Here is a 15,400-nt window from a genome sequence, read left to right on the forward strand (position 1 = left end):
GTAAAGCAATGTCCTACCATCCACACATCTGGCTATCTTTTCCTTTGACCAGGGGAACCACCAGCTGTGCCTAAAGGCCTTATTATTATTACTCTTATTTCAGGTGCGAGAGCTTCAAACTCGACTACAGAGTGTGCAGGCCACAGGGCCCTCCAGCCCTGGCCGCCTCACTTCCACCAACCGCCCGGTCAACCCCAGCACCGGGGAGCTGAGCACGAGCAGCAGCAGCAATGACATTCCCATCGCCAAGGTGAGCTCCTGGGGACAGCCGGAACCGCCTGTTGTCTGGAAGCAGGGCCGCTGTGCAGGCACGCGATTAGCTCAGGCGGCCCCGAGGGGCTTCCCGAGGTCTCGCACAGGCCTGCTGTGCTGGAGCTGCAGGGAGAGATAACCCACTAATAGTTTTAAGTCCCTTTCAGCTGCAGCCTGGACTCCAGCTCTCATTAATCAGCCGGCTGGAGCGTGTCACAACTGACAGGTCATTGTGGAGAGTGAGACGTTCTGTCAGGGTCCACAATACTAGGGGGTGGATGGAGAGGTACAGCCCGGGAGGGGACCCTGAGTGATGAACCATGATCTCCCCGCTCACAGGACTGACAGCCCTGCCAGCCGAGAAATAGATACTGATGGCCAGGCCATGGCAGTTGAGAGGAGCAGCCCCTCCCGTTCTTTGCCGCAGCCCCAGGCTCCTATGTTGAGTCCACCCTAGAGAGACTATTTGAACGATATGTCTCCACCCAAGATTGGTTCTCACCCATCGGGTTTAGTGAGTTAGGCCACAACAGTGTTTCTCAGCCAGAAGTGATTTTTGTCCCCCCAGGAGATACGTGGCAGTGTCTGGAGGCCGTTTTGATGGTCACAGTTGAAGTGCTGCTGGCACCTTATGGCTAGAAGCCAGGGATGCTGCTGAACATCCTACAACACACAGAGCAGCCCCCACAACAAAGAATACCCGACCCAAAATGTCAGTGGTTCTGAGGTTGAAAAACCCTGGGTTACACGAAGGGTAGAAAAATTGGACAAGTGAGTTGTTTTTAAGATACCAGTTCAGTTGCCACGGTTAACCAGTAGTCCTGGGTGAGCAGCCCGAGCAGTTTCTCTGGATGGCCATCGATGTGTCCTTTTTTGATCATTTGTTGTTTTGCTTTTTAAGATCGCAGAGAGGGTGAAACTGTCAAAGACCAGGTCCGAATCCTCATCATCCGATCGACCAATCCTGGGCTCAGAAATCAGCAGCATCGGGGTGAGTGCGCACAGGAAGCTAGGCCAGGAAGTTCCCCGCGGAGCTGCCAGACGGCAGCCAGGGGATGATGGGGGAACTTCCCAAGTTCACCTCCAGCAAGCCCACTAATTATAATAATAAACCCTACCTGATTTCCTTCCAAAGAGTCAGATTAAAATGTATAGTGTTTTACACATGGTGAATTACTTCTTCAACTTTAAGGGAGACATTTTTCCTCTACTTGAAGCCATTCAGAAAGAGATGATGTAGGTCTGGTTGCTGGTGATGTAGATGAAAGTCTTGAACTATCTGTTTTCTGTCACCCTGCTCCCCAGAGACTGAGTGAGTCAGGAAGCTCTAAAAGAACTTCACCTTTTGCACATCCCGGTTGAAAGGCAGCCTACTCTCCCGTGGGGATGGCTGCTGCCTTTGAAGTGCAGCCCAATGCTGTGACAGACCAGAACCTTCTAGCCTGGTACCAGAGTGTTCATTCGTAGAGCCTGCGGGCCCCCTGGGTCTGTCAGCTGGGGGATGGTGGAAAGGCAGCAGTTTAGCTTCCCCAGGGGTACCTTTTAGGCTTAGGGATGAGGTTAGAGGAGCCAGCTGTGTGATCCTTAAGGGGAGAGAGAGCCCAAATAGTGCTTTTAAGACCCTAATTTAGAATTCTGCATGAGCAAAAATTGCATGCATCTAAATTCCTCACCAGATTTAAGTTATGAAATGAAAGGAGTCGGCTGCTCTCCTTGGTCACAGCAGCCAGAGACAAGAGCCTGGAGTGGCAGGGGCTCCGGAAGCGGGAAGGGAGGCTGGACTCTGCTCAGTACCCAGAATGTTTGTATTTGAAGAATGCAGCTACATTTTGATCCTGTTTATGTGTTGCTTTCCCAGCACACAGTTAGCTTCTTATACTAGAATCATATTATACACATTGAAAACGATCAGGGTAACCGTTTTCTGGAGGCTGATCCTCAGGAATAGAAGCTTTAAATTGTTCTGCATGCACAGCATGCCTGGGGTTGGTGTCCCTGAAGCGACACTGTCCGGAGGGGGATTAACGCTCACCTGTGCAGGTGTCCAGCAGCGTGGCGGAACACCTGGCCCACTCTCTTCAGGACTGCTCCAATATCCAAGAGATCTTCCAGACACTCTATTCGCATGGATCTGCCATCTCTGAAAGCAAAATTAGAGAGTTTGAGGTGGAAACGGAACGCTTAAACAGGTAAGGAGAAATCGTGCGTATATGCGTGGTGATGGGAGCGGCCCTCCCTCCCCTTTGCAAAGACCCGCTGAAGCAGGCTCATGCACCGCGACAGTCACGCTGCCAGGCTTGTGGGTGGGAGTCCACCATCTTGCTCATCACAGGTGCTTGCAGCAAGCAGTCAGGGCTGGCTTCCAGGGCGGGAGACCTGTGATCTGAACGGGCAGGGCCTAGTACTTAGACGGACCCCATACTTGCTTTACTGCTCCTCTCTCACCGTTTCAAATGCATAATAATTTATGAACTGGGGGCTCCACCTTTCCATTTGTCACTGTCCCTCAGAAATTATGTTGTAATTCCCAGAGCAGTTCATATAGAATGAGAATTAGGCCAGAATGACAAGATGGCTACCAAGCGTGCAGCGCGGCGGCCGAGAGCCACACAGAGGAGGTTGGGAGTGTTGAGTCAGCACCCTCGGGCCGCCTGGAGGCACCAGGGACCAGCAGTGGCAACCTGATAGAGGCGTTCCTGGGATTAACCAGGCATGCTGGTCTAACCCTCCCTGCTCTAACCAAGGCTGCCTAATTTTATTTATGGTTTTAACAAATGTGCACGACCCTCAGTTCCTATGTGTTGCCTTACTTAGAATAGTTTTACCATATACCCAGTTTAATGGATGCTTCCCAAGTCTCATGACAGAAGTAGTCTGAGGTTGCCCTCCTGCCTCTGGGCAAGGCTGGCTTATGTGCCATTCCAACAGCCAGAGAGAGCTGCTAAAAAAAGCAAGGCAGGACCAGGGCCAAACCATGGTGACCACTTTGACTCCGAATCGTCCCGCAGTGGCAGAATGAGTGCCGGATCTCATCCCAGTGCGGCGCGGCTGCCCAGCTCCACCAGGCTTCAGTGGCAGAGCGTAGTGAGAAATGGAAAGGCTTATGAACTCACCAGGGAGAAACGCAGATGCCATTCCCCATCCACCAGCCACTTAATGCCATTCCCCTTGCGTGTGGCAAACCGGAATAAATTGAATTACTGTGTAAGTCCTCCCTGATTTGAAGCTGTTTAATATAGTGCTTGAGAACTAAGGAAATGTGGTAAATCTAGGTCATTTTAAATCTTGAAATTAAATGGTTTCCTTATTAAATCCAAAATACTTAAGAGTAACAATCTTGATGATTACCTTGTAGCAAGAAGGAAGCAGCCCCCTTAGTGCTGTATCACAGGCCGGGGAGGGCTTAAAAATGGAAGCAGACATGCCCTTTGCAGTTTAATGAAGACAGATGCCTTCAGGGGCCCTCCGTTTAGTGAGGTTCTCCCTCCACAGATTCTGGGATTTAACAAGCCTTCTTTGTAGCTGAACTTGGGGGAGGCTCCTTTCTCTTCAATTATGTGCACCTAGGAGAGACCAAAGGAGAAGGAACTATTTGGTGCTTGTAGCTCACATTATCATGGTGTGTAACAGTTTACAAAGGGCTCTCACAGACAACCACTTAATCATCAACTTGGGAGTGCAGAGTAGGAGCCCCGTTTTGCAAAGGAGAAAGCAAAGGCTTCCACAATGAGTGACTCGCCTAAAGTGCAGAGCTGTTAGCCAGCCTAGCCAGAAGTCCAAGCCCTGCCCTTTGACCTTACCTCCATTATCCTCTCTACGCTCAGAGCTGCAGCTACAACATGGGAGTTCTTAGAAATAACCTAACAGGATGCCCTCGCATCTGTTATTATTTAACTACCTATTGCAAAGTTGGAGGCCTATTACCCTCCAAAAAATGACAGCCTTTAACTTTCCGTGTGGGGGGTGGGAGGCTGGGGGTGAGGGGAAGCAGGGTCATACCTAATCAAAAGTGCTTCGTCATTTAACCAATGTGTTAAGGGCCGACACTGTGTTAGGCTATTCGGCGTGCCAAGGGGGAAGTAAAACAAACGAGGTCCCTGCTCTGATGGAGCTTATATCCTCTTAGGGGGACTAGACAAAAAGCAAACAAATAAGATCATAAGAAAGCTCCAAGTAAACAGGCCTCTGGCAGAATAACAAGGAGGGTCGATTTTTCTAGTGGTAGCCAGGGAAAGCATCTCTGCAAAGGGAACATTTAAGTTGAGGTTTTAAGGGAGGAAAAGAGCACCCACATGTCAAAGTAAGAATTGTCTTATGGGCCAACTTATGCACCCAAGGCTGGAAGGAGGTTGGCAGCTGTCCAGAGGCCAATGGAACTGAACTAGAGGAAGTGAGAGGAGGACTTACACGAGATAAGGTGGCAGAAGAGTCAGGGCTCTTTGGTGGGACAGGGACTTTGAGGCCATGGGCAATTCGAAGTTGTGAAATGGTTTTCAGTAGAAGGAGAACAGATCTGCTCTAAACTTTGAGAGGTTGGTCAAGTGTGAGGAATGGGAAGGGGCGGGGCCAGAGCAGAAGCAGAGAGGGCATGCGGTGGACCAGCGTGGCCGACATGGAGGTGGGGGGAAGGGGCGGGGCTGTCTGTATTTGCTGGTAAAATCAGCAGAAACCACAGCTCTTTTAGATATGGAGAGGGGAGGAAGGGATGGTCTCAAAGAAGATTCTCAGGCATCTCATCTGTATGGTGAGGTGCGTGGTGGTGGCACTGGCCACGATGAAGAAGATGGAGGAGGACCCAGTGGTTTGGGAAAAATCAAGAGTCCCACTTGAGAGTGTTAAATTGGAGGGGTCCATGTGACACCCACAATGAAAAATCAGGAAACCGCTGGATGTGTGAGAGTGGCACCCGGAAGAGAGGTCCGGACTGGAGAGATTTGGGAGCCATGGGAACATAAGTGCTTGGTAAAGTCATGCGACTGGGCAAACCTCACACCCAGGGCAGTGTTGATAGAGGAGGGGCCAGGGGACTGAGCACTGAGGACGCCAGCACTCACAGGCTTTATAGACAGTAAGGAGCCAGCAAAGTAAGCAGAAGAGATGGCCCGAAGTGCAGGAAGAAAACCAGGAGAGGCCTATCATGACCCAAGTGAGGAAGAATGTTTAAAGAGGAAGGAGTGGCCCATTCACGGGGTGTCGCCTGGGAAGGCCCCTGAAATGGCTTTGTCTACATGGAGGTGTGTGAGTTGGATAAACAGTTTGATCTGATGAGTGGGGACCAAATGTTCACGGGAGCAAGTTGAAAAGTAATGAGAAATTAGGAACTGTGTCAGGAAGCCTTCATGTGACAAGGACAGAGGAAGTATGTTCTGTAACACCTTACATTGACCTGATCTTGGAGTTGCCTAAGCGTCACAGTGGTGTTGCTATACACTCAACTGGGCATCTCCCATTGGGGGAGTGTCTCTGTATTCTGCTCTCAGATACATGGTTGTAGGATCGAGTCTCAAGGCAAATGGCTTCCACGCTTAACATTTTAAGCATCACTTGCATTTGTGTGCATGTAAACCGCTCTGTCTAAGACTTGGTGGTCAAGAGTCCTACAAATGCGTGTGTCCTTTGGAAAATGAACCCTTGTACCTAGAGGATCAGTGTCCTGGGACAGGAAATGGAGAAGCCGAAGGCTTATGTTTTCCTGACTTTGTCATAAGCTCATCTGCTCTGAATGTATAGCTCTGATTCCTATAAAGCCTAATGTTCCCACTGCTAGTCCTGCCAGTACTTAGCACCTGCAGGACTGCCCTGTTTGGAAGGAGCTCTGGTCGCGCGCCGGAGGTCCTGGTCCACTTCCCATTCGGAGGCCTGTCGGGCAGTTTTATTTTCACTCCCTAATTCACCTTTGCTTCTGCTCTATAGCGAGTAGTTAAGAGCACAGGATCTGGGGTCAAACTGCCTGGTTCAAACTCCAGGACAAAGTACTTAACCTTTCTGTGTCTCTGCTTCCTCTTCTGAGAAATGGGGATAATGATACTTAATTCAAAGGGCTGTTGCGAGGGTTATTCAGCAAGGGCTCAGCGAATAGACTATAATGCACTTTTCATTTGTCCCTGTGGCTTATTGAAGGGTGCCAGTCATGCTCCGCATGGGGGCCTGAGGTCACGCATTTGCTCCTCTCCCTGGTTTGTCCCCAGAACACATGGTCGATGGCTGGGTAGGAAATAACCGGGCACTTATTTTTATTTCTAAGTCACACAGAATTTAGTGGTTCTTTTACTTACAGTTGCTTCCTTTGTTGTTTCATGTCAGTTACATTTGCTAAAATATCTGACAGACTCACTTCCTAACCTGCATTTCCAGCCTGCATCCAGATTAGACGACTAAAATATTGACAAATTAATTGTGATCCTGCTGTGAAATTGAAATTTTTCTTCCTTTGTAGCCGTATTGAACACCTCAAATCCCAAAATGACCTCCTGACCATAACCCTGGAAGAATGCAAAAGCAACGCCGAGCGGATGAGCATGCTGGTGGGCAAATACGAATCCAATGCCACAGCTCTGAGGCTGGCCCTGCAGTACAGGTGGGATGTGGAGGGGTGGGGCCTCTTTCATGTAGAAATGCATCGATAGCAACCTTCTGTGTAAAGTAGAAAGCAGGCTTTTAGAAGACATTACTGCGGGGTCGGACCAGCAAATACTAGTACGATGCATATTGAAAATCAATGAGCACACTTGTAGCAATTAAGAAAATAGGAGTAATGAGTGTGGTTAGTAAACAGGTATGTTTCGGCCAGCATATTCAACTTAAATATTAGTTCACTTAGGTGACATCACTCAAAATAACGATCTTTGTATTACGCATTCATTTGTTGTTCTTTCCAGTGTTTATTCTTATTCACATATATTTTACCTTGTTATAAATCTGGTGCACTCTATTTCTTCAGTGTGTTACAATTTTGCAATGTGACTTAATAGTCTCCATTTATTTTGAATGGCTGTATCCCCTACATCTAGTTTATATATTGTTATTTTATTTATTCATCTCTCTAAAAGACTTTTTCATGCTTTGACATTGAAAATAATTCTGTGGTGAATAATTTAATGCATATAGTATCTTCATCCTTTTTAATATTTTCCTTGGGATAACATCCCTGAAGCAGGAATTATAGGTCAAAGGATAAGAATATTTTCACGGCTCTTCAGACATGCTGCCAGTTTTGTTGTTGTGGTTGTTTTTGTTTTTTTTCCATAAAAACAAGCCAGTTTAAATAACCACGATGCATTCACTGGTGAACAGGTGGTATATATGAGTGTGCCCCTTTTTTTCCTCCTCATCAGCTTTGAAATTTATCTATTTTTAAACTACTGCTTTTTAAATAGCTAGAAAGCTATGTTTTGTGATTGTTTTCATGGGTTTATTTTATTAGTGTCACCACTTAGGCATATTTGCCAGGGTCCCAGAGTACTGACTATATCTTACTCTTGGCATCCTCTAAAAAGTTCGGTATTGTTTTAAGACACTTTGTTTCTTCAGAAAACAAAGTCAAACCAAAATATACAAGCCCACAGCTCGAGAGCCATCACGCGTGTTTATAGACCAGAGCAAACAGATAACCAATTTTGATAACTCTGGAAGCAGGCTGCTCTGCAGCCACATCTGCCTGTCACCCTCAGGCACGAAGCATTGTCCCCGCATCTCCGACCTGGCAGGTGGGCTGCCCTTGAAAGGAGCCGCTGCCTGCACCCAGAGCTCAAGACTGCACCCTTCTCCTTATCCCTCTCAGTAAAGGAAGATGAAAGCAAAGACAATCAAAAAACAGATGGTCTGATGACGAAATGCTGAGTTCAGCAATATTTCCCCTACTCAGCTTGGAGAAGCTAATGGGTTATTTGCTTCCGGCGGGGGTTCAGTGCATCTTGACCCAGACCACACAGGCATTCCATACATCCTCCACCCCCTGTGCAGACATGGGTCCATGTGGGGTCGCCAGGGGTGATGAGAAAGGGGTCGCTATTTGATCTTCTCCCTGGTGTGCCCAAGATGGTGGGCACAAAGAAAACTAGTGTTGTCCGAGATTTTGTGTTTCATGAGACAGTTTGGCAAACACCGGATAGAACTGTGGCGGCGGAACTGTTCTCCATCTGCGCTGTCCAGCACTGCTGCTGTGGCTGAGGAACTGAGTTTTTCATTTCCCTTAACTTACAATCTTCCCACTTAAATAGCCACATGTGGCTGGTGGCTACTGTGTTGAATAGTGCAGATCTAGGTCAAAACAGTGTCCTTTCTGCTCAAGATAGTCCCCTTTCTGGGGTGTAATATTAGTGAGCTATTACTGTATAACTATTACTATGTCACAGTTTTTAGGGTCAAGAATCTGGGTGGCTCTGATTCAGGGTCTCTTAAGAGGTTTTGGTGACGCCATCCATGGGGACCGCGTCCTCGGAAACCTTAGCTGCGGCTGGCAGGTCTGCTTCAGAGGAGGCTGGTTCACACGGCCGTGTGGGGGTGGCCTCAGTCCTTCCCCGGCTGTTGGCTAGAAGCCTTAGTTTCTCGCCCCATGGGCCTTCCATTGGGCTGCTCAAGTGTCTTCAAGACATGGCCTCCTCTAGAGAAGATGACGCAAGAGAGAAAGCGCAGGGAGAGTGGCCGAGGTGGAAGTCACAGCCCTTTTAACAATCCAGTCTTCAATGCGACATGCCAGTCCTTCTGCCCTATTCTTTCGGTCGCCCAGACCGACCCTGGAGCAGTGTGGATGCCAGCACGCAGGCTGCACTGCCTCTCCTTTTTAGTGGTTCACGCAAAGGGCAACAAACTTGCCTCTCGCATGAGTATGGTTTCTTTTGTATTTTTCTAGATCCTGGTTTAAAGTTAAAAGGCGGGCGCGGGGTACAACACAGCAGAGCGTGTCCCTGGCTCTGTCCAGGGTGTTTCCTGGCTGACAGGACAGCGAGGTGGAGGGGCTCCCGCCCTCCGCCCCAGCTGAGGAGGCCCTGTGCTTGTGTTGCAGTGAGCAGTGCATAGAAGCCTATGAACTCCTCCTGGCCCTGGCTGAGAGCGAGCAGAGCCTCATCCTGGGGCAGTTCCGGGCAGCCGGCGTGGGGTCCACCCCGGGTAAGTGTGGCCTGAGCCCCCATCCCTCGTCCTCATTTCGTCCCTGGCCCCTTCTGCTCTACTGCCCCATCCTGGCTGTTGGCTTTGAACAGCCGGCATATCCCCACAACGAGAAATTTGCTTGTCAAGTGTTTTTTGTTTTTTCCCTCATGACTGAGTGAGTAAGCTGTTTATGTTGAATGCAGCAAGAACTGGAGTGGAAACAGAATCACACATAAGTTCAAGCAAACCAGCCCTCTTAGGAAACACATCCTCCCTGGCTGGCAGGAGGACCAGATGGAGCGGGAGGCCCTCGTTCGTGATGAAAGGGGCTGGCTTTTCCACAGCTTCTCTGTGTGGCTGTTGAGAGTCCCGTTGTTGCCCATGTGGCCTTTGCCTCATCCTGCAGTTTTGGGTGTTGGAGCACAGACACGCCCTTGCCCCTCTCATCTCCCCACCCCCTGGGCCAGGGTCCCCTTGGCCTCATTTGTTCCTCCAGACCTGCACTGTCCCCCACTTCTGTCCTAATTAACCACGTTCGCTAAACCTTCACCAGAGACTGCAGCCCCTGTTCTTGCAGTAACACAAGCAGGTCTGCAGTAGGCACGGTGCATGAGAAGGAAGGGGGGCCCAGGGAGAAAGGCTGGCTCCTCGGTGTCAAGGCCCCGGGCCTGCGCTTTATACCAGTGGTTTCTTTGGAGAAGCAACAGCAAGTAGACAGAAAACTGAAGTGACTGGATCGCGCGCGCCCCCCCCCGCCCCCGCACCGAGCCATGATGGGTGCTGGCTGGTGTAGGCAGGCCAGGGGTCCCCAGACATGGGGACCAGGCCATCAGTCAAGGACTGGCTTTCTTTTTCTTAAGATTTTATTTATTTATTTATTTTTTAGAGAGTGGGGAGGGAGAGAAGCACTGATGTGCGAGACACATAGAATGGTTGCCTCCCCCACACCCCTGCGGGGACCTGGCCCACAACCCAGGCACGTGCCCTGACCGTGAATCGAACCAGAGACCTTTTGGTTCTCAGGCCAACACTCACCGAGCCACACCAGCCAGGGCAAGAACTGGCTTTTCTGTACAAGCTGTGAGCCTTGTGAGGGCTTTTCCTTCCAAGACACACCTGGCAAAGAAGGTCACCATCAGGGCACCTCCGGGATGAATCCCCCCAACACTGCCAGTGGCTCCCCCTCCTTGTCTGGGGTCTAGCTTTTGCACTGAACATGTGCGTATTTTTCCTCCTTCAGTTTTGACATGTGCAGGAATCTGAAGCAAATCTAAAGGAAAGGAAAGGAAGTGTCCTGGGTATTAATTTCCTGCCTCACATCCAACCTGCCCAGCCAGGCAGCAGGCCTCCATGTGTGCCGGGACCGTCCTGCACTCCCTTCTTTGTTTTTCCGTAAGAGGATTACCATCTCGGCCCAGAGGTAGAAACTCTGCCAGCATTTCCATTAGAACCCTCATTTTTCAGGGTCTTTTAAAAGAACCATAAAACTTTATTCCTCATATTAAACAGATCCTAAAATGATCTTGGCCTGCTGTCAAGTTTTTTAAATATATGTATTAAGAAAACCGATCAATTAAAGGGAAAAAAAAATCAATCACCTTATTTCCAGTTTGTATCAGAGGAATACTTTAAACTGTTTTGTCCTTGAAAGGTACCCTTGATTAGGCTTGTGTCTACTCATCGCAGTTACTTGGTAGGGGCTGGAAAATATTTTATTTGTGGAAGGAAGGAAGGCAGGAAGGTTTTGAGAGAAGTGGCCCCAGGGAGGCCCAGGAATCTCAGCCTGCAGGGCAGGCGCCCTGCACTTCCTCCCCACTCCCCAGAAGGCTGGGAGGTGGCTTACTTTTTAGCCCTTCCCTGTTAAATCTCATTCTTCCATCCCACTGACCGGACCTTAACGGGCCATATCGTTGCACAGCAAAGCAGTACTAGTGTGTGATATTTACCCATAGTGCCAATTACTGTGGGTTTTTCCTTTGTTTCTGGTTGACGGCACAGACGCTCGGTAAGTTCACTGTAGATGATTTAGACGGTCAGTTTTCAAACTGTGCCCTGGGGAGCTGGAGGGATTTCTTCAGGGCTCCGAGGTGGGGGCAGCTGAATGTGTGACCCACCCCTGCCCACTTCAGCCAGTTCCACACTTACTATTTTTTGTATGTTAGGCTTTGGTATAAGGTTTTCATTGAAAATATTTGGAAGATCGTGAGTCTAGGCTGTACAGAATGCAAACTGGTTAACTTGTTTGCCCAGTACAGTTTTTAAAGCACAGCAAGAAGATAAACCTGTTAGGCAGGGGGTTGGGCAGGGGGTTCACTGTCTGGCCCCTGACCGCTGGCTCCAGCCCGGCCACCCGGTCCCTGGAGGCATGGGAGCCTGCCACTGGCCGCAGCGGACCTGTGAGGGAGGTCCGGGATGGCGTCGGTACCAAAACTGCAGGGCCAGCCTAAAGTCCGCATTTTAACCATGAGGCTTGTCACTGTTGCCTACACGAAGCTCTTCCCAAAACCATAGCCTCAGGAGATATGACCCAGTTTTCCCTCAGGTTCTCCCTGCCCTCGTTCTCAAGGAAGCGCCCACACAGGGAAGAGCGGCCAACCCGTAGACTTGGGATTGGGTGGGAGGAGAAGCCAGGAGCCTGGGTAATTAGAAAATCATAGCATATTAGAGCTGGAAACAGACCTCAGAGGTCACATTGGCCAACCCTTCATTTGTTGGTGAGGACAGTGGAGCCCGGAGCAGAGGAAGGCTTTCCTGAGAACAGCCGCTGAACCACAGAGCCGGGCCCAGAGCACGGCCGTCCGTGGCTGGCTCCTCTCCACCGAGCTGCCTCCGCCCCCGAGTGACTGAGAAGTGATTGCCCACACTTGTTCCCGTGCCCGTCTTACCTAGACCTGCCTTAATGAATCCATTGGCTTCTCTCAGGAGACCAGTCAGGGGATGAAAACATCACTCAGATGCTCAAGCGCGCTCACGACTGCCGGAAGACGGCTGAGAATGCGGCCAAGGCCCTGCTCCTGAAGCTGGACGGCAGCTGTGGGGGCGCCTTCGCCGTGGCCGGCTGCAGCGTGCAGCCCTGGGAGAGCCTGTCCTCCAACAGCCACACCAGGTAACTCTCAGCCTCTCTGCTGCGAGGGGGGCATGTGTCCACATGCCATCCGCTCGCTGGGCTCAACACGCAGTAACCCCGCTCTCAGGCCTGGGAGGCTTGGGTAAGGGCCAAGTTCTGTCCCGGCTTGCGGTCTGCTCCATCCAGGGAAGAGTCGGAGAATCAGAGTGGGAGCTTTGGAACGGGCCTTCCATTTGGGGAAACTACAACCCAGAGAGAAGGGGTGATTTGTTCACAAAAGTGGTAGGGATGGAACCCATACCTACCTTCATGTCAGTGGCTCTTTCTCCTATTCTTCTTTTGTTCTGCACTTCATTATAGCTCTTGATTTCCTGGAAGCATCTGGAGTAGCTGTTTGCTGCAAATGGCCCCTGATCACCCAAGGCCCAGACCACTATGTCCTGTTCCATCCTCTGTCTTCTCCCATCATCTTGTGCCTCTGTCTTTGTCAGTTCTTCTCAGGCAATAATGACGCCCTCTGTCTCATCTCTGCCTCTTAGAAGGTTGTCATATTCATAGCATGTGCTTAACAGATACTTAATCATGAACCTGAGTTCAAGTTTGCAAATCTAGAAAACTGAAGTGAGTTCTTGAAAAAGAGAAGGAGGAAAGCAGTGGAGGCCTGCTGAGTAATTTGCTGGAGCTTTTGGGCTCTTTTGGATGGGGGTCAATGAAACCCTGTCTAGCCATCTTCTCATTTCTTCCCACCAAAGCCCTAAAAACATGACTGCCTTCCATTTATATACCAGTTCTTAGTCTAGGAAGTGCTTTGTTAGAGATTCCTATGTGATCACCAAATCTTAAAAGACAGGATGGGTAGCTTACCCCCATCTTCACAGGGGAGAGAACTTTGACTTAGAGCTGTGTAAGTGACCTGCCTAGATAAGGTTATATGGCTGGTAGGTACGAGGGACATGAGGACTTGAACCAGGACTTCAGCACCAAACATATTGTTGTTTCCACTAAACCAGGTTGGATATTATGACCTTAAAATGCAACGTCTACTTGCACATCAAGTGACTCGAAACACATAAAGATAGATTGACTCTCGAGAGCTAAAGGAGAGATACTGTTGTTTTCCTGGTACCTAAAAGCAATTAAATGTTTTCATCTTTCCCACTGGCAGGACACAGTCATCTGCTTAAATGCATCCATTTACCTGTCCCGGACCTGGTGCCTCAGGAAAGGGGACATTCCCAATAACTTCTTTGGCCAGGTGCCTGCAAACACAAGGGACTTATTTTCCCTTGACTCTAGCAACAATTGTCTTATTCAGTGAAGCACAGATTATAATTTATTTTTAACTTAAAACCAGATTCTTCTGTCTGAACACAGAAAGCAGATGCTCTTCGTAATGACTTCTCCAGATGTGCATAATCTGTAATTTCCATGTTCATTTACAATAGAGTTAGCTCTCGTTTTGTCAGGGACCTTGTTCTGTTGCATTAGTGAGCATAAGAATTGGGTTGACAGGAAATACGTACTGTTTCAGTAGCGTATAAGGCGAGTGTTACAGATTTTTGCTCACACCTTCCCTACCTCAAAAATAATTTTGTGGTTTTAATCCAAATCAGACACAAATTTGGCGTCTGGAGTATGAACTCTCACCATCCATTTAGTGAAAGTGCAGGTTTTGAATGTTAGAAATACTTTAACACATAGATAAGCCTTGATTTTCAGGCAGTTTTCTTAGAGACACTTAATTTTAGGTACTATATCTCTTCAGGTTGTGATCAATTCAGCACCATCTCTGCTTTCAAGGACGACCTCACTAAAGAGCGTCCCTTGAACTAATTTCAGTCTCCAGTGGGTCCTCCCATCAAGGTGCAGAGGACTCTAGCCCCGATTTCACTCTGTTCCCTTTAAAAGCTCCCCCTCACACTGCCGCCCGCATCCGAGCAGTGCAGACGTGTCAGGCACGTCCCACCTTCGGAGGTCATCACCCAGCTCGACAGCCTAACGCTAAACATGGGCTCAGAAACCACTGACCCCTTTCGTAACAGTAATAATTCATTTTGTTTGTAACTCTTGCCGTTCCAGTTCAGACATTCTCCCATGTCAAGTTTATGGAAGAAAGAAAGAACAGGAGCTTTCTGAGTTGACGCCTTACGTGGCTCCATAAATCCCCTCCCCATCCCCACTGCAACCAACTGGCGCAGAGAATTCTAGTCAGAGCGTCTGTTAGCTCATCCTCAGGGTTTCAGGGAAGGAATGCTGAGTTCCGGGCCTCTGGGGCCCTTCTAGCAGCACGCAGACAGCTCCCGATGACACGAGGGCCATGGTTTTGGAAAGGAACAGAAGACTGACTGGCAAGAAGAATAAAATAGGAGAGCTGGGCCATCAGTTGACTGTTGGCAGGAGCCCGGGGATGCTGCTGGTTCTCTCTTGAAAAACAGCCATGGCCTCACCCAGAAGTGTAATTGTCTTAATGGGCAGAATCACTAGGTAACGATGGCCTGGGTGGCTTCATCGGCATGATCGCAACAGAGGCAGATGGGCTAACATGTTGGAAATCGGAATTCTCCATCAAACCCACTCTTATTCTCAAGCATCATGGTTTTGGTTCATTTGGTGGAAGCACAATCGTTGATTGCAATCTACAAAAGGATGTGGGGCCAACACAGAAGCAGCTGCCACAGGCCTGCCCTCACTGAGATGGGACCTGAGTCCCCGTGGCCCTCCCATCGGGCTGGGACCACGGTGCGCGCCGTGCGAGGGTGCAGTTGCAGCCCCGTGGGGAGCCTGGGCTTGCGGGGAGCCCGGGCGCCTCCCGGGGGCCAGGACACCACCTGGCTGGCCGTGCGCCCTGGGGCGTATCCAGGGCGCGGGGCGAGGGCAGCGGAGCTCGAGGTGCCCAGCCCTTGCCCTTGAAGCTGGTCGTGATTAATGAAGAGTTTTGTTGGGGAAGAAAGAAAGGTTGGGGGCAGTGGAATCACATGTATTGAAAGGACG

General features: G+C 49.6%; 1 protein-coding gene across 2 annotated transcripts in view; it reads left to right on the forward strand.

Annotated features, from left to right (window-relative positions):
* MCC (MCC regulator of WNT signaling pathway) overlaps positions 1-15,400 on the forward strand; it is a 405,074-nt gene that overhangs the window by 357,595 nt on the left and 32,079 nt on the right. For both annotated transcript variants that reach the window (XM_054589958.1, XM_054589957.1), the window contains 6 exons: positions 104-250; positions 1,154-1,243; positions 2,293-2,441; positions 6,689-6,829; positions 9,257-9,360; positions 12,265-12,448. In XM_054589958.1, coding sequence (XP_054445933.1) covers positions 104-250; positions 1,154-1,243; positions 2,293-2,441; positions 6,689-6,829; positions 9,257-9,360; positions 12,265-12,448 — 815 coding nt within the window. The remainder of the gene's footprint in view (positions 1-103; positions 251-1,153; positions 1,244-2,292; positions 2,442-6,688; positions 6,830-9,256; positions 9,361-12,264; positions 12,449-15,400) is intronic.

This window comes from Pteronotus mesoamericanus, unplaced genomic scaffold (genome assembly GCF_021234165.1).
Source record: "Pteronotus mesoamericanus isolate MK-2021 breed Mesoamerican mustached bat unplaced genomic scaffold, CSHL_Meso_final scaffold_167, whole genome shotgun sequence".
NCBI lineage: Eukaryota > Metazoa > Chordata > Mammalia > Chiroptera > Mormoopidae > Pteronotus > Pteronotus mesoamericanus.